Raw genomic sequence first — 27331 nt, 5'->3', positions numbered from 1 at the left:
AAGATAGTAGAGCTGAGGGTAATAAGAAGTTCTAATTGAACATGTGGGCATTAGAAGTAAATGCCATTTAAAGGCTGGAGTTGCAAATCACCACAGCTACACCTTAGGGAGGAGGCGAAATGAGGCTCTGAGCAGTAATTCACGCGAATCTGACACTGAGAATGAGAAGAAGCCCCCAGGGTGTCACCCCGGAAGGCATGAGTGGGGCTAAGTGTGTCCATCAGACCCCTTTACTCTCTTTTTCTCTGAGGAGAAAACAACAGATTCCAATGCCTCATACTCTCCATCTACAAAATGGGTGCAATGGATTTACCATTCCCTGATGGGGAGGGCTGAGCAGACATGAGATTTCCAGCCCCTATGCCTTCACTCACACTGCTGTTTCTTTCTGGACTGTCTCTGTCCTAGCCTCTCAGACCAGCTCAATGCCACCTCTCTCACAAGGCTTCCCACAGGATTTTGGCCACGCCTCACTTAAAATAATAATGACAATGATCTTCCTGGTATTTTGTAACACTCACACTAACGTTCACTGTTAACTTGTGTCACCTCATTCAATCCCCTTGCCCTTTCTAGGAGGTCACAGAGCAACTGGTATCTTGCTTGAGGTAACAGAGTAAACAACAGAGCCAAGATTTGGATCCACAAGCCTCTGACCCTAGAGCCCACGCTCTTAACCGTGCTTCACTTCACTGTGTAGACTATGTTTATCCTCACATTTCATCTGCCACCTGGAATGGGAGCTAAAAGCAACTGAAAGGTAAGCTCTCTGAGTAAATCTAGCCTAGTCCTTCATCTTAGAAATGGGCAGAATGAGGGCCCGAGGTGAACACTGATTTGTCTGCAGTTACCCAGTCCATCTGGACACTCCCTGAACTCCAGCATCGTCAGTACTGGAAATTCCCACATGGGCCTCCACTGCCACACGTACCAGCCAGCGCTCTCCAGTTAGTGCCTAGGTGGCTGACGGTGAGGCTGCATTCAGAGCTCAGAACAGGGGCCCCGCCTTGTGACTGGGGGCTTGCTCACCGACTGGAGGCCTCTCCAGCTGAGTCAGGTCCAGTCAAAGATCCAGCAGCATTTGGGGAACTCCATGGGGTGGGTGAGGAGGAGGGAAACCCACACTGACTGAGCACCCGCTGTGTGCCAGGTACAGACTGGATGCTGTAGTACCTCCTGTAACCTTTGCAAAATTTCTCCTAGCTGTGACAGGCTCGCAGCTAGAGGAGGCAGAGCTAGGCCCAGAAGGCAGGCATACTCTCCACCACTGCACATTGCTTCAATTCACTACAGAATTCCAGTTACAGTAGTCCCCTGCATCCCGACAGATGTTCCAAGACCCCCGATGGATGCCTGAAACTGCACACAGTACTGAAACCTATGTACACTATGTTTTTCCCTATAGATACACACCTATGATAACTACACAACTATGATAAAGGTTAATTTATAAATTAGGCACAGTACAAGATTAACAACAATAACTAAATAAAACAGAACAATTATAACAATATACTATAAAAAAGTTATATGAATGTGGCCGCTCTCAAAATATCCTATTGTAGTGTACTCATCTATTTCTGGACAGTTGACTGTGTGTAACTGAAAGCAAAACTGTGGATAAGAAAGGACGTTTATATTTCTTGTCATTTCCTTGCTTTTTTTCCCTAAGAAAGCAACTTCCTTCCACTATGTGTAGTTTGGAATTGAATTTTTTGTTTTGCTTTTTAAAAAAATTTTAACAACTGTTTCAAGCCTTTGTGCCTCTTGTTTATGGGTGTAAGCTCTGGAACTGGAGGGTAAGAGGCAGAGAACAACGAGGCTAGTCTTCAGTATTCTGACAAAGACGACCTGGACACACAGTGAAATGGACAACAACTTAAGCTTTCAGTGCAGAAAACGCTCCACATCAAATACCAGGGATACTGACAGAGGCTCAGAAAGTAAGCATCATCTAATCCTCTGGAGCCCCAGACATGAGTAGCATCCAACTCACCCTTGATGATATGCCTGACAATTTTGATGGAGCTTCCTCGCATGTTTAGGATCTGGTGAACCCTCTGGCGAATCTAATAAGGGAAAAAATGGGGAGAGAAAGAAAGACAACCATCTGTCCTGACACACCAGAATGTATCACCTTGAAATGATTTACTTCACCCCATCCCTGAAACAAAAGGCTGATGTAGAGTAAAGGAATTAAAGGAGAGCGTGACCCCCTTCTTTCCCTGAGAGTCCACCTAAGCAGCTGGCGAGGAAGGAGGCAGGGATGGATAAGCCCATCCAGGGGAAGACCCTCCTACCTGGGGGACATTGGCATTGCAGATCTCGGCCATGATGTAGCAGATGTGCTGGAGAACAAAGAGCCCCGCATCCAGGCGCCGGAGGTAGAACTCCTCCTCGGTGTCATTGTCGATGATCTCTCCTCGCCGGACCATGTCCTAGAAACAAATGAACGTTTAGGAATAAAAGCTGGACAGTGAATGGGAGGAAAGAATGGACTCCTAGTCTGGCCATAATACACACAACAATAGCAACTATAACAACAGCAAAGGAAAACCACCTCATCTTTTTGATTTGTCTACATCTCCCTTTAAAGTACCTTTCATGTTCTTCGTTCTTAATGGACTATAGAGGCCCCAGGAGGCAAGCTTAAAGCCTATTTTTTCCTATCTGACGAATCAGGGCCAATATGATCTCATCCACATATAAAAAAAGCTAAAAAAAAACAAGCTGAAGGGACACAAATCCAAGCTATTTATCTGCTTCCACTCATTTTTCACTCTTTGGTTTGGGCCTCCATAAATAATCTCTCTGTAAGATACAGTTGGCCCCTGACCTACCATGGATCGACTTTATGATGAGGTAAGAGTGACAGGCATGCAGTAGAAACTGTACTTCTCCTGCAAGGCTGGTAGTGGCAACGAGCCTCAGGTCCCAGTCAGTCAAGCATTTTCTTTTCTTTTTTTTTTTTGAGATGGAGTTTTGCTCTTGTCCCCCAGGCTGGAGTGCAAAGGCACGATCTCGGCACACTGCAACCTCCGCCTCCCTGGTTCATGCGATTCTCCTGCCTCAGCCTCCTGAGTAGCTGGGATTACAGGCACGTGCCACCACGCCCAGCTAATTTTTGTATTTTTAGTAGAGACGAGATTTCTCCATGTTGGCCAGGCTGGTCTTGAACTCCTGACCTTGGCCTCCCAAAGTGCTAGGATTACAGGTGTGAGACACCACGCCTGGCAGCCACGCATTTTCAACTCATGATATTTTCAATTTATGGTGGGTTTATCAGGATGCAATGTTATCGTAAGCCGAGGAGCATCTGTATACTTAAATCTGCCTTCCAAATCAGGTTAAACACAGGGGAGAAAGGTCCCCTTTCTCCACAACTCTGAAACCAATGGCACAGGCACCCAACTTGTGTACATATGCCCTCTGGCTTAGGTATTTTGTCAGAGGGCATGCTGCATTTCACACGTCCAACACTCCTCAGGCCAAAGCCCTAATTAAGTCACAGAAGTCTCCTTTGTAACCCTAGACCTCTCAGACTTGCTGTCCTCATATCCAGTCCTCCCTAGTAGATTCCTTTAAAAAAACAAAAACAAAAACAAAAAACCCAGCTTTACTGAGCTATAATTCACATACTATACAATTCATCCACTGAAAGTGTACAATCTAACAGCTTTTATATATTGAGTTGTGCAATCAATTTTTAACATCTTTACCATCCCCCAACCCCAATCCTCTCGCCCCTCATCCTGGGCACTGTGAACACTTCTGCCAAGACAGCTCAGAGCCCTACTGCTTTCCCTCCTTGGGATTCTGGGGTATGGTTCAAGTTTACATCATTTTTCAGCTACGTCCATAACAAAGGCTTTCCTGATTTTAAGGCTAACAACTGCTCCTTTCTAAAATTGCTGAGAGCACCTTGACAAACCACTCTGCAACATGACTTCCTCTCCTCCCCATCATCTTCATACTGACTTCAGTCCCCACCAGCTATCTCTGTCTGCAGCCTTTATTTCATGAGAGTGGACTGTGAGCTCTGTGAAGGTAGGGCCCTAGCTCAGTACACATCTATGCAGCCAATGAGACAATGAGAGGAAAAAAGACATCTCTGTTTTTTTGTTTTGTTTCTTTGAGACAGGGTCTTACTGTCATCCAGTCTGGAGTGCAGTGGCATAATGACAGCTCATTGCAGTCTCGACTTTCTGGGCTCCAGTGATCCTCCCACCTTAGCCTCTCAAATAGCTAGGACTACAGGTGCATGCCACCACACTCAGCTAATTAAAACTTTTTTGTGTGTGTAGAGACAGGGTCTCACTATGTTGCCTCAGCTGTTCTTTGAGCTCCTAGGTTCAAGTGATCCTCCCGCCTTGGCCTCCCAAAGTGATGGGATTACAGGTGTGAACGATTGCATCCAGTCAGACATCTGTTTTGGGCTATGAGCTCTCAGGAGTGAGAACTCGGTGTGGGGACTTGTTCTGCGTGACTAGCCCATGGGCCTAAGAAGGCAGGTGCTCAATACATGCTTCTGATGGCAACAATCCATTTCATAATTCTGTTGGTAGCTTTATGGCCACCGTTCCTTCTGACAACTTGGGCTCCTGTCACTGATGGAAGCCCTTGGGATCCTGCTTTCCACTCTTCCACATTCAAAGAACTCACCACTATGGTCATCAATCTCCACCAAGAATCCTTCAGAGACTATTTAGACACAGATAATGCACTTCTTTATTTGCCCGGGGGGCCAGCCTGTAGCAACACAAGGCTACTTTTCATCTCAGCTCCTATGAGGCCTCTATCTTTGATGTGGAAATGAGTGAATCTACTTGGGAGGACTGGATATGAGGACAGCAAGTCTGAGAGGTCTAGGGTTACAAAGGAGACTCCTGTGACTTATCAGAGCTTTGGCCTGGGGGGTGTTGGATGTGTGAAATGCAGCATGCGCCCCTGACAAAACCTGAACCCTCTTTGGCCTGCAGACTGCTAGGCCCTGCACTGCCTGGCAAATCACTAACACTAATTCCTAGCTTCATTTAGTAGCAAATTCATTGGTAATCTGGTAATAGCATTAATGTTCACGAGGTAGTCATGGAGCACTGGACTCATGTCCAACGAGTTTAAAAATAGAACGTTCTCTTTAGTTTCTCATTTGCTCATAATCATGACTTCCTGCTCGAGAACTCTGAAGTGTTCAGCAGTTACTATGAAATTTTAAAAGGGCAGAGAAGGGATTATTCATCCCACTGTATGAATTACAAACCAAAGCACACAGAGGTTAAGTTGCTCATAATTACCAGTTGCTAGAAAACGGATTCCCCAGGGATAGGAATCGTGTCTGATTCATCTTTGATATGGAAATGAGTAACTTGGTACAGTGTTGAGAACTCTGGCCCTACTAAGTGCCTAATGGCAAGAACACTACCCTAAGCACTGAATTAGGGCAGAAAAATAAGGAAAATGGAGGTAAGGGAAGCCCTGGTTTTAACCACTGAAGAGGTCGGTGGAAGTCACAAACTTCTTTCTAGGAAATGGCCAGAAAGTAAGTATAGCGTGCCCACATGTTAAAAAAATTGTAAGTGATAGGTGCTGATTGGGGTTGGGTGAAATGTAAAGACGTCCTGGAAGAAGTGACTTTTGGGTAAGGTTTCAGGGCGAGTGATGGGCAGAGACAGCAGAATGGAGCACCTTAGAGGTATGGTCTTCGCGTTGTGTGAGGGCCCTACAAGAAACGACTTGTGTTGGCCATACTCTCTGCTCACTCCCCCTCACCCCAGCCCAGCCCAGACAGGCCTGCGTTCCCTTCCTGGTCTCCTCGCCTTGCTCCTCATCTTGGTACCGCCCACTCCTTAGTCTCTATCATCATATATTGAAAGTCTACAATGTGATGTGCCTCACAAAATGTTCCCTGAGAACCCCGAGCAGATACGATTTTTCAGTCCTTCAACCCCCTACACCCTGGATTTGTATCTCTGTTGTGGTACCTCCCACGGCCTGCCTTGAACTAGCCATTCAGAGCTGTGCCTCTTCCTTGTGTGCGTTCCTTGAAAGGAAGAGCTGTACTGTGCTCATCTTTGTACCCTAGGAAGCACCTTGTGCAGCATTTTTTTGCTTAGTAGGCTCTTTTTTTTTTTTTTTTTGAGAAGGAGTTTTGCTCTTGTCACCCAGGCTGGAGTGCCGGGTTCAAGTGACTCTCCTGCCTCAGCCTCCCAAGTAGCTGAGATTACAGGTGCCTGCCACCACACCCAGCTAATTTTTGTATTTTTAGTAGAGATGTGGTTTCACCATGTTGGCCAGGCTGGTCTCCAACCTCTGACCTCAGGTGATCTAACCGCCTCGGCCTCCCAAAGTGCTGGGATTACAGGCGTGAGGCGCTGTGCCCAGCCCTTAGTAGGCTCTTGGAAAGCATTTGCCAAACAGTATTGAAAAAAAAAGAAGGGAGAGGTTCAAAGCTATTTAATGAGCTGTGTGTGCTGAGATTTGCATGGCTGGGGCAGAAGTGAAAACATCAGGAAACGGGGAAGGACTGTGCCTTGGAGGGCGAGCTGATGGTAGGCATACAGGCTGGTCAGAGAAGTCAGATATGATGGGCTACAGAGTGTCAGCCAGCACTGTGCAGGAAAATGTCATGAATCAGAATATGCAAACAGCCAAATGATGAACACATCGGCTTAGAGCATCGAGAGGCAGGTAGAGTGCATAGCTGGAAGACCAGGGCATCAGCCTACATGAGAAGGGGAAGGGAAGAGAAGAGGCCCCTGGAGGTCACAAACACAGGAACCTGGAGTGGAACTCATTCATTTACCCACTCAACAGAGATGTCTTGAACAGCTAACTGTGCCAGGTGCTGTGCTGGGACAGCAATGATAAAACAGTCTACATAATCGAGGTGCTTATAATCTAATGAGGTTAATGAATATGAAATTATTTTTGAAAAATGTAATAATGACTATTATAAAGGACCTTTCAAACTGTACTGAGTGCTGTGGGAACCCAGAAGAAGGCTGGACTAAGTCTATTTGGGGGGTGGGGTCAGGAGTGCTTAAAGAAAATGTAACATCTGAGCTGGATTTTGAAGGAGTTTGACAGGCTGAAAAGGACATTCCAAGCAGAGGAGATAAGAGCATGCACAAAGGCACAGAAAAGTCAACTCGGAGAGAACAACAGTGAGACATCAGTATCACTAATGGAAACGTTAGAAAGGGGTAAGGGGAGGCTTTTTTTTTTTGGCTTATTAGATCACAGCTTTCGGTAGATCATATTATTTTTGATTGATTACTACATATTAGGCATTGCGTGAGGCAGTCTGGATAATAACTACTGCTATCATTACCCACCTACCAGAGAGGAGCAGCTAGTGTTACTGGGGATTTACTATGTGTCAGGATAGTGCCAAGGGCCTTCTGTATATTAACTCCTTTACTTCTCAGAAATATTGAGAAGCAGGGGCCAGGCGCTGTGGCTCACACGTGTAATCCTAGCACTTTGGGAGGCTGAGGTGGGCGAATCACTTGAGGCCAGGAGTTTGACAGTAGCCTGGCCAACATGGCGAAACCCTGTTTCTACTAAAAATACAAAAATTAACCAGGAGTGGTGGTGCACACCTGTAACCCCAGGTACTTGGGAGGCTGAGGCAGGAGAATCACTTGAACCTTGGAGGCAGAAGTTGCAGGGAGCCAAGATCACGCCACTGCACTCAGCCTGGGGGACAGAGCAAAACTCTGTCTCAAATAATAATAATAATAATAATAATAATAATAATAATAATAATATTGAGAGGCAGGGATTCTTACCCCCATTTTAGATGAGGAAGCTGGCTCAGGCAGAACAAGCTCCTCAAGGCTAGTGGGTGGCAGAACTGGGACTCAAACCCTAGTCCATGCTCTTTTCATGCTACCATGTTTGTGTGGGTATAGATTTCGGAGCTGTCTGGAGAACAAAGGAAGACATTAAATATTAGAGTGATAGGGAGGCTCAAGAATGGAGCTTAGCAAAATTAAGTTTCTCTAATTAGGTCAGAAGTACCCCTGGTGATTTTTTCCATTTTCATACTTTTCTCCATCATCTGATCTTCTTTTAACCAGGCAGGTACACACTGCACCTTCTAGTTTCTCTATATTGTCATTTAGAAAGGACAAACTCAAGAGAGCAATGCCAAACTCCACTTTCTTCTCTTTCCTCAGAACTTCAAGACTCTGACAATGTTCAATGCGACATTCTACTTTTAGCCATATGGCCACATGATTTGAAAGTGAAATTTTCAAATGTAGATCTGAGATACGACTATAGCTCATCTCCAAGAAAGGCATCATCATTGCTGCATTGAACATGCACAGAGATGAAACAGAGATTGGCTTCTGAAGATGAAGTTTCTGCCCTGACAGTTTTAGAAGTGCCATAGAAACCAGCATGCAGTGAAGTTGACTGTTGTCAGAACAGCACCTTATCTAGCCTGTTACAACTCTGTGGCATGGAATATTTACTGCTGAATGGATTCAGGGAAGCCAAATATAAATGTGTACTCAGTGTTTAAAAGGAAATAAAATAAGCAGAATGATTACGGAAAACAAGAAAGTGAGAAAGTGTGGGCAGTCCTCTATCTTCTCAAGTTTTGGTCTGTTTTAAAAAGAAGATGGCATCACCTTTATTCTCTGCCCATCTTACTCCATACAGACAGTGTCAACTTCTAAATGGATTAATACACTTCTGACTCCTTTTATGGGTCCCCAAGATGCCACATAGAAAGCTGATCTTCAGATAAGGACTCGAGATGATTCCTTGGCTATCTGTGTGTGATGAGGTAGAGCTGGCCATCTGAAAGAACTTCGAAGGGTGCCTGAAACTCCAAAATGGCTGTTGTCAACTCCACTCATGATCGGATGGCTAGGATTCAGTCTCTGGAGAAGCAATGTAAAAGTTCTAGAAAAAAATTATCATCACAAGCTTCTTCCTGCCTTATATCTTCCCTCATCAAAGGTCCTGGAGGAAGTGAAGGAGTCTGATCTATAATACTCTGACCATTATGCACTAAAGATATATAAGTGGACTTGTTTCTCTAGTGGTAGGGAAAAACTGAATTATGCCCCACTGACCAATAAGACATGTTTTAAAAATGGCTAGACAAAGAACAGAGGGAAGTTAGCTGGCCCGTGTGGAGATCATACCTGCAGCCCAACCTCCTTAGCACATGGGGACTGAACTAACAGGTTACAAATATCCCATTCTAAAGATGGCACCCAGCTTCCCCTTGCCTCCTTTCCCCCTCAAGAGACCTTGTGTGAGTGCAGGAAGCATTCAAATTAGATACTGGAACTCCTCTAAACTATGATATATATTATACATTCTACAAATAAGTTCCTCTGCCAAGGTGGAAAGAGTACTAAGAAGATGGGATCAGATCCCAGCTCAAACACTAATTTACTAGTGTCCTTAGGCGAGTCATTTAACTTTTCTTGGCCTCAGCTTCTTCGCTTGGAAACAGGAAGCCTGCACGAGATCAGGGAAGGCAAACAGGGTTCATCCCAAGTGCCAACTCAACCCACTGCAGTGAGTACAGAGTATGATACAAAAAACCGTCGTGAAGCCGAGGCAAAGCTCAGTGGGAAACAGCCCTGAAATCACTAGCAATGCCCACCCTGACTGCAGGAGGGGAGGGTGGCAGTGTGCCTCACCCCTGTTTCCCTGATCCGGTGCTCTTGAAGGTCCTTTTGGCTTTGATAATCTGTGGCATGTCTAGCCAGCTGTAACGGATTTCTACCTGCATATGGGTATGTGGATGGATTCAGGATGTTGGCTGATGGCGTTCCCAGAGAGAGGAGCCGCTATGAGAAATGCCTCAAGCTGGAGACACACTTCACCACCGCAACAGGACATGATGGCCAACACTGATGATTAGCTCATCCTTTCATCAATAAATTCATCTTCCCTGTGACAAAGACACAACCCCTGGATCTGCTGTGACATTAGGCCATTTTAAGACAACAGGGGCATGCAAATCACGTACGCTTCAAATGGGAATATGATGAACAGAGATTTAAGGGACGTTCCAAGAATCCAGTAATTTCCTTAAGTGTCGTAAATATTTCTCACTTTACAAAACTTCAGAGTGAAAATCTATATGTACGTTGGACTGTATCTGAACAAGACAGGAGAGTTAAGATTTAAAGGGAGTCTTCCACAAATCAATTCACTCAACTCTCACCTTTGAAGAGCCTGAAGGTGACTGCCTTCTTTGTGAAGCAATGACAACTCAGCATTCATGCAGCATTTTTTACTGTGCAAAGCAGGGCACCTGCATTAATCTTACCTGCTGTACATGCCCTGTGTTGGGTATGTACAACAAATACCATTTTCAGATTTCACAGATGGAAAAATTGAGACAGATACCAAATGACTACCATTGGGTTTCAGTTGGAGACTTGAGTGGAATGTGATTCCATAGTCCCAGGCCTTCTCTATTAGTTCTTTCACGCTGGCAAGAGATGACAGCAAAAACCGAATCCTAACAATAGTGAAATTTCTCGAGTCCTTACTAAGCGCCAGTCACCGTGCTAAGCACTTTCACGGATTTCTCATTTTTTCTCGCAAGAATTCCAAGAGGTAAAAACTATTACTATTTCTACTTTTCAAATGGGAAACTGAGGCTTAAAGAGATGAATCTCTCCTAAGGCCAAAAAGCTCACGGGGAACAGGAAACAGAACAGAAACAGGACAGAAACCCACGCAAATTTGGCTCCAAGGCTGTGTTCACTTTCATGGTTCAAAAAACGAAAAAGTCTATGTTTTATGGACTTTTCATAGTATTAGCATATAAACAAATAGATGGGATATTTTTCTTTATGCCATATCTGGAGACTAACACAAACCAGTAGCATTAAAATGTAAGGTCACCTAGCTTCTTGGCCTATAGTTTCCCTATAAATTCAAGAAACTTTTAAAAGGGAAACAAAAATCTATAGCTACATCAGCAAATTCCACATGCAATCTGAGACAGCTAAAAAAAAAAAAAAAAAGAGAGAGAGATACTCTGATAGGTTTTGTTTTGTTCATTCCATAAGAGAGGGCTAGAATAAAAACTTAGATGGTAATTCAGTGAATGGTGCATTAAGTAGAACAGATTGCAATTCACAGCAGCATAAGCCTGTTTAGGGGCTGCTAAAATAAACAGATTCATCTCCAAAGATACACAAGGAGGTGGTATGTGTAGCGCCAAGGTGCCATTTCCGCAGGGTTGTGTGTGTGTATTTCCCCCTCTTCCAGCCACATACTCACTTTAAATGTTAATCTGTCCTTGGGAGCACTACTAAATCACCATCTTTGCACATGCCTCCATCTCTTTCAGCAGTCAAGTCGCAAGCCCTCCAAATAAGCATGCGGATGTCGTTTCTAATCTGCCCCTGACAGGCAGTGAGCTGCCCCTTGCTGATAAAAGGAGACAGTCATAAAAGAGGCTGCTATGAAGCCAACATGAACCTCTCTTGCCTTAATAACACGGGACATGACTCAGAGCCGAAACCTGAAGCCTCCACTCGGGTCTCCAGTCATGGGTGGGAATTGCCTCACCATTTGGAAAATGCTAGTTTCTTTCTTCCAAAGCAAGGGGAGAAACTTGAACCACGGGAGAGGGAAGTAACTAGAGATGGGAGAAGCATCAACACCAGCAAAACAAATCTTCCTCCAAAAGCTTCTAAAATAGGGCAGACTATTAGAGAAGAATCCTAGAAACTGCAAGTCTTTTAGCTGGGGAAACTGAGGCTGAAGAATCAGTAAAAGAAAATTCTTTCAAAAATGCACTGCTAACTGATGGCAGTTTTGGTAAGAATCCAAGGCTCTCAGGCCACAGCTTTGCCCACAAACAAATGACTGGCTACATGTTAGTTCTGTCTCAGCACATACGCATGTTGCAGGCTTTTACAAACAATCTCATTAATCTTCAAAATGACCCTATAATAAAGCTATCATGAAAACGGACACACACACACAGGGCAAGGCATTTCCCAAGGGAACAAAGATCATGTGCGGCAGAGCTGGGATTTAACCTTGGGCTTGCATGACGCCATACTCATGTTCCTTCCATATTACCATGATGCCGCCATCACAAGTGTGATGCAAATTCTAAATTTACTTAAATTCAGTCAATTTCTAAATTTACATCCCCCGCTAAAAAAAAAACCCAGACTGCTCACTTGAATTTTGACAACTTATACTCTGGTCTTGAGAGAATCAGTACTTCTGTGATAGCGATGCAATAATACAAGGCTGAAAACGACAACCCTACTGGAGAAAAGGAGAAAGTAAGTAAGATTAGTCCCTATTTGTGAAGACTGAGAGTTAGTTTAGAGGGAGAGACAGATAAGCATGCAGGCCCAAAATACTTGTAATAATAGCTACCACTTAGGGCATACTTCCCTGTGCCAGGAAATATTCCAAGTGATTTACATATACTGAATTTACTTAATCCGCCCCACAATCCTACATGATAGGTACTGTTATTCTCATCCTTTCACTGATGAAGAAACTGAAGCAGAGAGTTTAAGTAACTTGCTTGTAATCACCCAGCTGGTAGGAGTCAGAGCCAGGATTTATGTCTACACAGTCTGGCTCCAGCGTCCCTGATCTTCAGCCTGAGGCTGCAGTGCAAGGGTGCACTTGGGGCACACAGGAGGGGCTCCAGGTGGTCTCAGGGAAGATTTTCTGCAGAAACTGTCAGGAAAACGCTAAGCAGAATGCTTAGTATATGACAGACACTCAATACATGTTTATTGACTAATTTGTTTGCCAAAATTCTGAAGGATACAGAGTAATACATTAGCCAGCTTCATGAAAGGGATGTGGAAAAGATGGCACAGAGAGGTATTCTGGGCAGAGCTCAGAGCAATGGGCCAATGTCTAGAAGGTTTGAGAAAGGACAAGGTCAGGAAGCGTGAGTGGTACAGAATGGCTTTTGCACCTCACGAGGGTGAGGGATGTATCTAGAGCAGCCAGCAGGGGCCAAACTGGGCGAGGCACCATGAGGCCGGCGCAGGAGGTTAGACTGCATCCCGAGGGCGATGCAAGGCCACTGTTTACTGTGTTTGGGTGGAGAAGTGCATACATGAATTTACATTTTAGAAAAATCTCTGGTTGCTGTGTAGAAAATGAACTGGAGGGCCCAAACCTACACATAGGCAGACTAGTTAGTTAGGCGGGTGCTGCACTAATGGAAGAAAACAAATGATGGTAGCCTGAATGTAAGTGTTGGTAGTAAAGAGAGAGAAAAGTGGATAGGCTGCAGAGATATGAGAGGTAAAGCTGACCAGATTATGAGAGGTGGGAGGTGGAGGGAGAGGAGTAAACAGATGATGCCTATTTTTGATCTAGTCAAACTGGTAAACTGCCCTAATGTGGGCAGTAGGGGAAGAGATTATACAGGGCTAGGGCCGCAAGCCTGGTTTTGGACTCACTAAGTCAGAAGAGCCTATGGGTGATGTCCGGGTGGCAGCTGGCTACGTGAGTCTGCAGAGATTTGGGAGGCCCTGGCACTTAGCCCCGATCTCATCAGATCTTGCAACCAGCCTATGAGCTTGGTAGGGGGAGAGCCTATTAGCACCACTGAATGAGGACAGAGAGGATCAGGAAGGCAAAACAGTGCCCAAGGTCATACTGCAAGGTAAGTGGCAGAGGTGTGGGACCAGAATTCAGGTCCTCTGACTTCTCTTCCAAGAGTAAAAAGGATGATTGTGATTGGCAAGGGGGCAGGCAGGGAGGCAGTAGAGGGTGAATGAGCAAATGGTTGAAACTGGGTATTAGAGAGGTAAAAGCACGACGTCCTCTGCCCCCAGCCCCCCTGTCACAAGTTTTACTGGCTGTAAGCTGTGTTTTGGCAAATCTATGGACTGAGAAAGTTTGGGAACCACAGGTTTAAAGAAGAGCCTAGGCTAGGCGCAGTGGCTCAGGTCTGTAACTCCAGCACTTTGGGAGGCTGAGGCATGAGGTTTGCTTGAGCACAGGAGTTTGAGAACACCCTGGGCAACATAGCAAGACCTCGTCTCTACAAAAAAATGCAAACATTAGCTGGGCGTGGTGGCACGCACCTGAGGTCTCAGCTACTCGGGAGGCTGGGGCAGGAGGATTACTTGAGCCCAGGAGTTTGAGGCTGCAGTGAGCTGTGATCACGCCATGCCACTGCACTCTAGCCTGGGTGACAGAATGAGATCCTGTCTCAGAAAAAAAAAAAAAAAGCTGGCAGTGGGAAGGGAGCTGGGAGGAACTCTCAGCAGGATTCTTTTTCAAAGCTTGCCCCAGAATCTTCCAGCAAGTTAGCAGAAGAATCGCTGGCAGCCGCACACTTTCACTGTCTACCATCTCACCCAGTGTGTTAGGTGCACGTACCCCCCACATTCACTCCTGCACTTCAACCCCTTCCACATAAATCTTTAAATGAGCTTCGAATGCAAAGGACAAAGTCTGTTTAAGACATCAAGTCCTGTGGATACTGTTTCATTACAAGGAGTCCATCTTTTTCTTTTCAGGTAAAGCCTGGAATGATTTAACTGTGACAAAATTAGCATGCAATTTGTAAGTCATTACGGTGCAAAGTATGTGGTAAGAACACTTTATTGAACAAAGCTGCTGAGTATAATTTTCCCAGGAACTAAAAAAGAGAAAACCTCTCTCCAAGGCTCTCCTCCCTCTTTTAGAAAAATTCCTGCTAGTACCTATATAATCATGTCTTCTTTCTGACAGTCAAAAGCCAGGCATGCTCTGTACACTTAGCCAATGGAAACGGGAAGGAATCAACAAGAAGTCAGGATGCCTTCCCAACAACAGGCATCTTAGTATTTTCTGGGCTTCAAGTCGTTCGGAGAGTCAGGTGAAATCTGCTGAGACAAGAACCCTGGATATTTACAGATCACAAGAACTGCTGCTCACTAGATGGGTCTCAAGAATTACATGCCCTTGAAAAGTTCAGGTCAAATCTTGCTCACCAGAAACCCCTAGGGTATGTCCAGAGACATTATGGCCCTGGAATCTCACAGACTTTGAATACAACATAAAAGCAGAAGGCTACTGCCCAAGACATGGAACTCTTTGCTAGTTACAGATTATTGTAATACGTGATTTGAACTGAATGTGTATAGAATTATCTATCAGTCCTGTTGATTCTTCGAAGTAGTATTTTTCCTTATGAAATATTGCTATAGTTATGCCACAGAATCCACAGAACTGTACTTAATATTTTTGGTGGCAGGTCTAATCACAGAGAAAACAAAAATCAGGGTTAAAAATTAGTGTTAAGGAATAATGTGGAAAGCGCAGGGTGACTCGCTGTATCTTCCTTAATACTCACAGACAGATATTAATTTCACCTAATGAGCAGTGGTCTTTCATTTACTGAATGTCAGGCACGCTGTCCTGAGAAAACGATGAACAAGAGAGATTACAGTCCCAGAGACAGAGAGTAAACAAATAAATGAAATAATTACAGGTTCTGAAGCAGCTAGGGAGAGAGGGCTCTCTTACAAATGGTAATCACTGAAAGCCTCTCTGAGGAGGCGACATTTTACTGAGACCTGATAGCAGAGAGGAGGCTCAGGGCAGAAGGGAGTGGCAAATGTAAAGAAGGAAACAAAGGCTGTGTGGCAGGAGGGGCCTAGTGGCAGGAGAAGGGGTTGGAGAAGCAGGGAAGAGTCAAGTCATGCAAAACCTTGCAGCAGCAGGGAATCAGGACAGTGGGTATGTACACGTGTGCGGGGGCGGGGCGGGGGGACACAAACAGTCCTTGTAGAGAAAAGAAAGCTAAAGCTTCTCTGACCACCTTCTGTGTGCCAGGCCCTGTGCAAGCAGCTTTCATGCATAATACATTCACCAACACCATATCCCTACATACATAACTTCTCAAAGTACACAAACTGGGACATACACCTTAAACACAAAACAAACACCATCCAGGAAGAAAATAAGGATAGGGCAGTTCAACTGTTTGCCCACAGTCAGAGAACCAGGATAAAGCCTGGCTATAAAGCCCACGCTCTTCCTCTCACACCCTCCACTCGTGGAAGGTACCCTCTTCTCTCCCCCTTCACTTGGCTTCCCACTGCTGCTCCTTTGCTGTTTCACTCCAGGCTGGAAATGCCCTAGATATCCCTACCTTTTTAGGTTCAGCACGAATGCTCAGCCACAAAACTAGCCCCCCTAGAGTTTAGGGTGACTCTAGCCTTAGATGACCTCTCCCCACTCCCCGGATCCTCCAGCCCTCGTCTGCGGCACCACCCCTAGGCCCATTCTTTTCTTGGCACTTTTGCTTCTCACCCCCAGCTGGTGCCTGGCCTCGCACATTCCCAGAGCGGGCACCTCATCAACATTTGCCAAATGACTAGATTCTCTCTAGTGACCTGGTCAACTGCAAACCATGGGCACTTGCACTGTGCCCAGAGAAGTCTGAAGTTCACAGGGAAGGTGATGGCTGAGACAATAAAAATACCAATACTTGAGCCTGTTATCTTAGGTTTTTTGGTTGCAGACTTGGTGAGGTATGTGAGAGATTATTCACTACTGATCTGATAGTCAATGTCTTCAAAATGCCTGAAAAATAAGCATTCAATTCAAGTCGACAAATATTTGCTAAGCTCCCAATTGGTGTAGGACATTCAAATTTAATGGGGGCAAGGAGGCAAACTGTCTGCAACTTCAGAGAGAAGACGGCATGAGGCAGAGGTGAAAAGGTCGTATTGTTCTAAGTCACTTTGCACCTGTGAGGCGGCTTCATCTGCTAGGATGGCGCCTGAGTGCTGGCAGCAAACACTGCCCACAAACGCATCCCTCACCCCTACCTGCCCTGGCTCTCTGCGTAACACTGAGGCTGCTGAGCACTAATGGCCTTGGAATGTTTGCCAGTGCCCAGCAAAACGGCCTTGGCATCAAGGAGACAGATGTTTGTCAGGGAACAGCACGGCCTTGGTGCCCGTGGCACACAGCAGCTCTGTGAATGCTGGGAGAGTGGCTGCAGCGATTACTCTCCGTCAGTGCTAATCAATTTCACACCCTCTTCAATGCTGATAATAGATAATCTTTTGGGAAGCAGGCCAAGTTTCCTAACAGCTATGTGCAAACTGCTCCCTGACACCCAGCCACTTACTCGGTCTCCCTCAAAAAAAGTCTAAGCTGCACCTCAAATAAAGCATCTGATGGTGCCAACGCTCTCTTCTGCTAGGCGACTCCTTCTGGCAAGGAGGATGCTCTCAGGAAAAGGACTGCTTACTAAAAAGGCTTACTAAAAGGCTTACTAAAAAATTACACAAGAATTCCAAAGGAAGCTAGGAAATTCTAGCAGCAGCAGCAGCGGCAGCTTCTACTTACTGAGCAAAGTACTTTCTATACTTTATGCTTAGTCTTCATAATAACCTTTAACGCGAGGTGTTTTGTTTTTATTTTTTGAGACAGGGTCTCGCTCTGTCACCCAGGCTGGAGTGCAGTGGCACAATCTCGGCTTGTTGCAACCCTTACCTCTCAGGCTCAAGTGACTCTCGTGCCTCAGCCTCCCGAGTAACTGGGATTACACGCGTGCGCCATCATGCCCAGCTAATTTTTGTATTTTTAGTAGAAATGGGGGTTTTGCTTTGTCAGCCAGGCTGGTCTCAAATTTCTGACCTCAAGTGATCTGCCCGCCTTCGCCTCCGAAAATTTTTGGCCTACCCTAAAAAGGTAGGGATGTCTGGCCTCCCAAAGTTCAGGTGTGAGCCATTGTGTCTGGCCCAAAAGGGAGGTGTTTTTATTCTAATTTTACAGATGAGAAAACAAAGCTTAGGAAGGTCACCTCGATTATCCAAAATCTCAGAGCTAGAAGTGGGAAGATTACCTTTTCTACTAGACTGCTGCACCTCTATCTAGAAGACCAGTCAGTCACTGACCAACCTATCACTGCGCTTTTAATTCATTCCATCGTCCAAAAATGGCAGAGTTACCAAAGGTTGTTTAACTTAACCTGAGGGAATGAGGGAAAACATGAAGCTTGAGGGGTTGGATCACCTTGGCTAGTATCACTTTATAGGCCAGAAACTGAGGCTACATGAGGCATAGTGACAAGCAGTGATTTAAAGGTGGTGCTTGCTCTTAAATCCTAGGTCCCCTGACTCCCAGGTCTTCCCTTTGCCACCCCTCAAAACCTCCCTAGCAGAGAACATCGGGGATTCCGTCAGGGCTGGAGTTCTAACTGTCTCATGGCTTTTTCCTTACAAAAGTCCAGGGAATTTCAAGTTGTTTCTAATTATCATTCAGATAAAGAGAAGGAGTACATTATTCCCACAATTTAACAACCACTGAGTGTCCTTCATGTCCAAGTTACTGTATAGGGTAGAAAAGATGGAAACGGAAAGTTTAATTAAAGAACAAAGGGGTTGGGGTGAATTGGAATGAAAGAATTGTGGTGGAACATGCTAGTATCTAAAGTGCAGCCTCAGAATTTAGAGTCTCTGCCTTTTATCTTGCAGTAGTATCACTGTATAAAAGAAGAAAGCCCCAGTTAATCAATTCAATCAATCCACAAACTTCTGAGGACTTACTCAGTTTAGGGATCATAGGGAAATCACAAGAATGAAAAGCACAGCTACCTATCTGCTGGTGTTCATGAATGATACCAGCCAAGGTGATCCAACCCCTCAAGCTTCATGTTTTCCCTCATTCCCTCAGGTTAAGTTAAACAACCTTTGGTAACTCTGCCATTTTTGGACGATGGAATGAATTAAAAGCGCAGTGATAGGTTGGTCAGTGACTGACTGGTCTTCTAGATAGAGGTGCAGCAGTCTAGTAGAAAAGGTAATCTTGCCACATTTTATGAAAGGGAAGAGGTGGATAAGAAGTGGCAAAGAGAAACAGGACAGATAACAAGGTCACTGTCTCCCCACATCCCCACAGCCCTAGTCTCTCACTCTGGCCTGAGGCATGCCCCGAGGGAAAATGCTGGTGTAATTCCCAGTGCAACACGGTAGCCTTAGCTGGATGGTCCCAACACGGGAAGGTGGGGAGGGCTATACTAAAATCAGTCCTTCCACCAGTGAAGTTCAAAAGCCTCAAGTGTATCTTTAAGAAAAGACTGAAAAGGATGGAGTGATGCGGCAAAACAAGATCACAAGGAAAATGAGGTCTCCTGTAGACTTGGAAAAAAGTAAGCCAGGCGTCATTTTATAATGTGACTGAAGACTTGAGAAGTGTCTTGTAGGGGAGCGAATATAAATTGGACATTAAACAGTGATAGGAAAACTTACCCTGATTAAGGAATACAGATGGAAAGCTACAGTGGCCAGAGATGGTGGAGAACAAAATGGAAGGAGGTGAAAAACACAGAGGGTGGGATAACACCATAGTAAGCACAGCCCCTCAAGAAAAAACATCCAGCAGGTGTCACTTCTCTCAGCAACCATCAACATGAGAAAACAAGGGTCAGCCCTTCAGAACCTGCGGTTTGGCTTGGCTGCAATGCATCTGAGCTTCCATTCTCTAGGTCTCCAGTTTTCCATCTGTAAATGGGGTAACTGGATTCCAGGACCATTCAGTTTCCTTCCAGCTCCTCTACGCTGTGATCACCCTTCCTCAGCATGCCTCCTTCAGGATTTCAGAAGCCAGCAAGTGTGAGTACTAAGACATGCTCTGCCAACATGGTACCAGGTCACAGACTTGTACTTTGGCCAGATTTTCGAAGAGAAGCTCTTGTCAAGGGTGCCTGTGCTGTCCACCCAGACTCCCAGGTCAGACCTGGATGGATGCTACACATACTTCTTCCTGAAAGGGTGTCACTCGTGTCAGAAGAGCAGTCATAACCACTTGGCAGACCATCATCTGCTCTACTTCTACAACATGTTAGATGGCACTGCTGCCCTTACCTATCCTGTGGGGTGATGGGAGGAACACAAGGGACCCAAATGGAGGGCAAGTCAATAGCTGGCAAAAGTGAGGCAGGGATACGTACGTGTTTTTCCCCTTCAATCTTCTTGTCCGCCACCTGCATTGCACCCAGATATTTAAAATGCAACTCCATTAGTCTGTCAACCTGAAAGAGAGATTTCACAGGCTTGAGTGAGAAGGAAAGACAACGCACAGCAAGAGAACAGTGGCACTCCTATTCATCTCACTGTCGCTCCCTTACAAAGGGAGACCCGCTCTGGCACTCCTTACAGCGGATGAGAGAAGCTTTGCTTAGGGACACATCAGGAATGGATCAAAGGGCTGGGGCAGAACAAAGCAAACACTTAGGATGAATGCAGTTTGAACCAGGCCCATTCCCGAAAGGAGGCTATGCATTCTCAGCCCTTCTGGAACTCCCAGGAATGCACGTTGTTAAAAACAAATAAATAAATAAAAATTCAAGTCCCTTCTTGCCAAGAGAAGGAGCTTGAAGTTACACACTTGATATTCACTTAGAACTTTACAGAAATTTCTTTTTTCAAACTGAAACCTTTCATGTTCAGATTCTGCCCCAGAGCTGATCTTTTTTTTAAAATGCCTGAGTAAAATCTTTTTAGTTGCTTTTGAGTCAGAAGAGAGAGCAAGAAAACCTCCTTCAGCAACTTTAAAAAAGGCCCTGACTTTTGCTTGGCAATAACTTAAAAATCAGTTTTAAGTTGAGCAAAGTCATGCTTCAAACATGGCTTGAGGAACACTCAGTGGATTTGAAAAAGTTTTGTTTTTTCCCCAGGACTCCAAAATGACTGAAGAAACACTGTGAAGCCAGCCTAGACTCCTGACTTATCTTTTTATCAGGTTGGCACCACCACAGCCCTTGGCAACTCTGGCATTCATTTACCCAGGAGCTGATACTGATTGCTTAATAGGTGATGTTCCTGCAACATGCCATCAGACAGTCTGAGAAGACTGTGGTCAAACCTTCTTTAGCCAACACTGATGACCCTAAGACCTTAATGTTGCAGCTTATAAAGTATTTTCATGACCATTATTTCCTTAAACCTTAAAAAAAACCTGACAAGGTGTGCAGGGAAGACAGGTAGCAAACCCCATTTCAAAGATGAGGAAACCGAAGCACAGATGTTAACTGATGTCACTAGGGTGACGTGACTACTAAGATCTCCGTGTCCTAACTTGATGACCTCTTCATCATGCTATACTCCTGGTGAGGGTAGAAAAAATGGTCAGAGGTAGCTCAAAGAGACAGTCTTAAACCTTTCTTGGGTAAGTTACATAATGTCTCTAAGCTTCAACTGCTTTGCCTGTCAATGCAAATAATAACTATACAAGGATAAATAAACCACAGTGTTGTAAGAATATATGCAACGATGAAAGTCATCTTCTCTATTATCCAATCCATAGTAGTCACTCAATAAATGGTAGCTCTTATCACTGTTAAAAATCCTATCGTCTGGCATACTAAAGATATAAAATATCCATCTAATCTCATGTCACTGCGTTCCCAGCTTCCATAGCCCAATCCATCTAATGTCATGTAATTGTGTTCCCAGCTTCCATAGCCCGAACCATCTAATCTCATGTAATTGCGTTCCCAGCTTCCATAGCCCGATCCATCTAATCTCATGTAACTGTGTTCCCAGCTTCCATAGCCCAATCCATCTAATCTCATGTAATTGGGTTCCCAGCTTCCATAGCCCAATCCATCTAATTTCATGTAACTGAGTTCCCAGCTTCCATAGCCCATTTAGGGCAGGCTCTACCATTTCCTTATCATTATCTTCATTTTATTACCACCACCTTAGTAAGACCTTATCTAATTCACCTCCCACTGACCCTTCAAGACGCGTATTGATGTCCCCATGTTGAAGCTGGTGAAACTGAGGTTCAGAGTGGCACACATCTCAAAAGCAGCGAAAACAGGTTCAAATCTCAAGTCTGTATCCAAAGCCAATGCTCTTAATCACTTTGCTATGCTGTGCAGCAGCCCTCAACAAAAATCCTAGTCTAATCCATGCTCGTTGGGTCTAAAAATCCCCTCAAGTACTAGTGGTATCGTCCTCAGGTGTTACTACTCCCAGGAGAACGCATTTGGAGATGAAAAGCAGAATAACCAGAAGAGCCTTTGACATGCAAAGCAACAGGGCCCAGGTGCCAGAAAAGAGAATTTTAGGGTAGGACCACTCAACCCAGTATCCCTCAGATCACATCAGGTAAAGAGCCTTTCTATCAGTCCCGGTCCCAGCTTTACAGTCCAACAGTCACCCACCTTCTCACTGTCATTTTCAGTGAATTTATTCAGAAGCCGGGTCCGCTGCTGCCCTCTCAGGTTCCGCAGGAGGGAAGCCAGGATCGAACAGACATGCTCTGGGTTGGGAAAGAGAAAAGAGAACATGCTGAGATCAGAGCAGTAATTATTACCTCTCTTCAAGCCTCGTCTGGTTCTATTGAGGGCAGAATAAGTATGCCTTTCTGACTGCTGCTATTGATTAATAAGACAAGAACCTAAATTGTGTCACTAAAAAACCGAACCAATCTTCACATTGCACAAAAAACATATTCAAAAGGGATGAGATCCTCAAGGACAACTTGAGTAAGTGAATCAAAACTAAGTTAGAATTCCTTTTCTGTCTGGAATTAATTGATTTTTATTGTCCACAACAGAATCTCAAACTAATCCCACCTTTACAGAAATAACCTGTGAATAGAATATGAACACCAGCCATGGCATGAACAAATAATGGAGATAAGACATGCTGTATCGAATTCTCAAATTACCTTATAACTTTCCCAAGTAAACAGCCTGGAATTAAATATGAAATATGATAGGGACCCAGTGCTATCACTTACATTCTGGTGCAGCTAACATCCCCGCTTCAAGTTTAAAGGTGGCTGTACTGTAAGCGCTTCACAACAGTTAACAGGGCTTTCTGAGTTCAACAACCCAGCGGCTTCTATTATGAAATACTATTCTTCTACTCTTGGAAGAAGAGGGTAATTCAAGGGTATATTATAGGCTTCAGGTGAAAGAGATTCTTTTCTTTAAAAAGAACTTTCAAAAAATCAAGAATAATGACCTTGAAAAGCAGGTGACAAAAGTCTACTCGTGGAGAAATGGCAGAACAAAGTTTATTTTGAAATAAAATGCTCACAGTGTGAACAACAAACAGTTTATTTGAAAACTGATGAGCATCTTCCTATGCCAAAGTTACCTTGGATTCCCAAGAATGTCACCTGACTACTGAGGCCACAAGGAAGCATTCTTACTTCTCTGATTATAGCACGGATATAATTTTGTGCCAGTGTGTTTTTCTTCACTTAATAAGCATTCCCCACCCCCTCGTTTCCCTAATTTCTTAATGTTGGGGTTATTCAGTCCTTAGATTTCTATTTTCTATATATATTCACTTCCCTGGTAATCGCATCTCGTCCTATGGCTTTGAAAACCATTACATGCTGACAACTCACAAATTTGAACCTATAGGTCAGTCCTGTCCTCTGAATGCTGACTCATATATTCAGCTGTCTACCTGCCCTCTCCACTTGGCTGCCTAACATCCTATCAACTTTTTTTTCCTTAATTTTTATTTTGAGACAGATTCTGTCACCCAGGCTGGAGTGCAGCGGCACGATCAGGGCTCACTGCAGCCTCAACCTCTAAGGCTCAATCAATCCTCCTGCCTCAGCCTCCTGAGTAGCTGGGACTACAGGTGCACAACACCATGTCTGGCTAATTTTGTATTTTCTACAGAGATGGGGTTTAGCCATGTTACCCAGGCTGGTGTTGAACTCCTGGCCTCAAGCAATCCACCTGCCTTGGCCTTCCAAAGTGCTGGGATTACAGGTGTGAGCCACTGTGCCTGGCTGGTTCTTTTAAACTTAACGTCCAAAAACAAGCTCCTGATCTTCCTCCCTAAACCTGTTTCCCATAGTTGTTTCCATCTAACTAATGGCAACCAGAATCTCCAGTTTCTCCAGCCAAAACCAGTGAAAATGCCTTTGATTCTCTTCTTTCTCACATCCCACGAGAAACCTCATCAGCTTTACCTTCAAATCATATCCAGTATCCCACCTCTTCTGACTACTACCACCACTGCTACTACATTACCCTCATTCACATCACCACCATTTCTTGCTTGGAATAGTCAATAGCCTACTAGTAAGTCCCTCTCCTTCCACCCTTGTGCCCTTTGGCCTAAACTCCATAGAGCAGCCAGCATGATTCCTTAGGTTAACACCTAAAGTCAGGTCTGTTTAAAACACTCCAGTGACTCCCCAACACAGACTAAATGCTGCTTCTAACGTCAGGCTGTTCCTGCCTCGGGGCTTCTGCACTTGCTGTTTCCTCCACCTGAAATGTTCCGCGGCAGATTATCTGCAGGACTTACTCTTTAAATCTGGTTTTACTCCACTGTCATCCTCTCAGCGAGGCTTTCCTTTGACCACCCTATTGAAAAATGCAATGCCTCACATGGCTATTCTCAAGTCTTATCTGCTTTATTTTTCTCTTCATCATGTGTTACCTTCCAAAATACTGTATCATTTATTTATTTGTTTTGTTCACCATCTCCCTTCAATTAGAATACAAATTCCCTGAAGGCAGATATTTTAAGTCTGCTCTGTTCATTGCCATATCCCCGGTTCTAAAACAATGTCTGGCACATGGTAGGTGTTTTGGGAATACTTGCTGAATGAATGGGAAGAAAGCAGGCTATCGATATAAAAGTTTTCAGTGGTGGAGGTGGGCATGGGGGCAAACAGGCCACTTTTGAATTCTGGATATGTTTCAAATGCCTTCAAATACCTTTTGCATTTTTATATATAATGCCTAGCCCAAATTCAGAGCAATACTACCTTTGCATTGCTAATATGCTTTCAAATTGTTCAGTTACAAGATGGTTCTTAAAGAGTTTTTGTACGTGGGAGTAGGTAAACGGCTTTTTCCGAGGGCGCCATCAATTTCAATAACATATTTCTAATTGGTAGAATCCATTTTTTTAGGTATTGAAAATATAACATTTTTCTTAAAATATGCTGTGGACAGAGGTACTATATACCTTCTCAAGACCCCAGGCTCCCCCGGTATCTTCCTTTCAACTTTTATGTAAAGCTGGGATTGAGGTGGTGTAACCTCCGTCTGCCGTAGTCACTCACTGGGGTGGGATGAGGGTAGAAAGTAGTGGAGAGAACGGGCCCTGCCTTCACAGGAAGACAAAAAACCCCATGAACCCAGGGTAAGGATGGTGAGCTAACAGAGCTCAGCTCGGGGTGAGAAAGTAGGATAAGAAAGGAACGTCTGTGAAGATGCACTTCAGGGAAAGTGCTCTGACCTTTGTGTATGCCAACGAGAAAAGGTTAGGGGCAGGAAGAATGAGGGACAGAATCAACTCTGTAACCTTGTGCCAACCAAGTTGGAAGTAGCTGTGATCTCTTCAGCTGGTGAACAGATATGGGACAGGCCATAATAAATGCAGTGAATTCTAACAAGATCAGTTCTAAAACTTTGGAATTACTTAGTATGACAGCTGGTGACAACATCCTGGTATTATATATATGACAATCTGACAACCACAGAGGAAGAAAAAAAAAATCAGAGCCAAAGTTCTCATCGATTATTTGAGCCAAATTTCTCATTGTATGATGGAAAAACCGAGGCCAGAGAGAAGTGACTTGTCCACAGAGCTAACTGGTGGAAGAGGCAGAACTCAAACTTCAGATTACTCCCTCATCCACTGACCAGTTTACCTCTGTGCCTAGCAAGTGCTGAGTGTTCAGGGCCATAAACAAACAACATAGCCTCCCTAACCTGAAGAAGCTCCTCATTTAATGAAGAAAACAAAACAATTACAGCACTGTGTAACAAGTTCCATTACTGAGGGAGGCAAACAGGACGTGGGCAACATAGAGGAGGGACAACTGACTTCCAAGGGTTCCTACTGGACATAACTAACAACTGAAAATCTTAAAAAACAAAGAAGAGCCATAGCCAACAACAAGGCAGAGAAAAGGAGAGAAAATTCCAGGCAGAAGGAACAATATATGCAAAAGTCAGTATGAATGGACTGCCATGTCCATGTGGGAGAGGGGAGGCCAGTGAGGTGGGCAAAGGCTGACCATGGAGAACAGGGGCAAGGGCCTACCAGTGAATTTTAAGCTGGGGAGAGACAGCATTGGATCTGAGTTTACACCAATCTCCTCAGCAGCCACAGTCCTTTCAGAGATCAAGATCAAGAAAATGTTTCTCTTTCCTGATAAATTTTTTGTATTTCCTTATCAATGTTCCTTCTTTGCCTGGGCTATTAGGAAGCTCAAAGATGAATTTATACTCAACCACAGAAAGCAATTTCTTTTACTGTTTTGTTGTTACTGATTCCCTTCACCCCCTACCAATGGAGTTTAAAATAAAAGCAATGGATGTATGAGGTAAAAATCAAACTACATGAAAAGGTACAACGTGTACTTGATATTTATTGAGCATCTATACTAATATATTTCTTTTCCCATATTCCTTCCACGAACCCATTCTTCTCTCCCAAGAAAAACTACAAGGTACCTTGTGTACATTTTCAGGGGGAAAATTTTGCATTTTATATATCTAAATATTCCCTAATATATATTTCCATATCGGCACCCACACTTCATTTTTTAAAAATGGCTATCGGCCGGGCGCGGTGGCTCACGCCTGTAATCCCAGCACTTTGGGAGGCCGAGGCGGGCGGATCACGAGGTCAGGAGATCGAGACCATCCTGGCTAACACGGTGAAACCCCGTCTCTACTAAAAATACAAAAAATTAGCCGGGCGTGGTAGCGGGCGCCTGTAGTCCCAGCTACTCGGGAGGCTGAGGCAGGAGAATGGCGTGAACCCGGGAGGCGGAGCTTGCAGTGAGCCGAGATCGCGCCACTGCACTCCAGCCTGGGCGACAGGGCGAGACTCCGTCTCAAAAAAAAAAAAAAAAAAAAAAAAATGGCTATCTAGAATTCCACTGAGCTTATTTATCACAATTTTAACTAGCGCCCCATTCATGGGTATTTTAGGTAGTTTCCAGTTTTGCGTTATTTTATTCTTGCTATTAGAAGCAGTGCTGCAATGAGTATACAAGCCCACATATTTTGACTTACTTTTGCACAAATATTCTTAAAACATATTCCTAGTAGTGGAATTAAAGCATCAAAAGAAATTTACACATGAAATGTTGAAAGACACTGACAAACTGTCTTCCAAAATGGCTGTACTAATGACATACCCACTATTAGTATATATATGAGCATCCGTCTTCTCATATCCTCACTCAGATTGCATATTATCCAACTTAGTAATTGTGACAGCCCAGTAGGTGAAAAATGAGATCTTCTTTTGATTAGCATGTTTTTGTTCTTGTTACGAATGAGGTTAAACATCTTTTCCTATGTGTATTAGGGTTCTCCAGAGAAACAGAATAG

General features: G+C 44.4%; 1 protein-coding gene across 1 annotated transcript in view; it reads right to left on the bottom strand.

The window, feature by feature from the left end:
- Positions 1-27331, bottom strand: part of CTNNBL1 (catenin beta like 1) — a 177095-nt gene that overhangs the window by 9798 nt on the left and 139966 nt on the right. The window contains exons 12-15 of the mRNA XM_003805015.5: positions 22160-22257; positions 19940-20020; positions 2301-2438; positions 1997-2069 (exon numbers count right to left, since the gene is read on the bottom strand). Coding sequence (XP_003805063.1) covers positions 1997-2069; positions 2301-2438; positions 19940-20020; positions 22160-22257 — 390 coding nt within the window. The remainder of the gene's footprint in view (positions 1-1996; positions 2070-2300; positions 2439-19939; positions 20021-22159; positions 22258-27331) is intronic.

Source organism: Pan paniscus, chromosome 21 (assembly GCF_029289425.2).
Source record: "Pan paniscus chromosome 21, NHGRI_mPanPan1-v2.0_pri, whole genome shotgun sequence".
Taxonomy (NCBI): Eukaryota; Metazoa; Chordata; class Mammalia; order Primates; family Hominidae; genus Pan; species Pan paniscus.
This window is presented reverse-complemented; position numbering and strand designations above follow the sequence as displayed.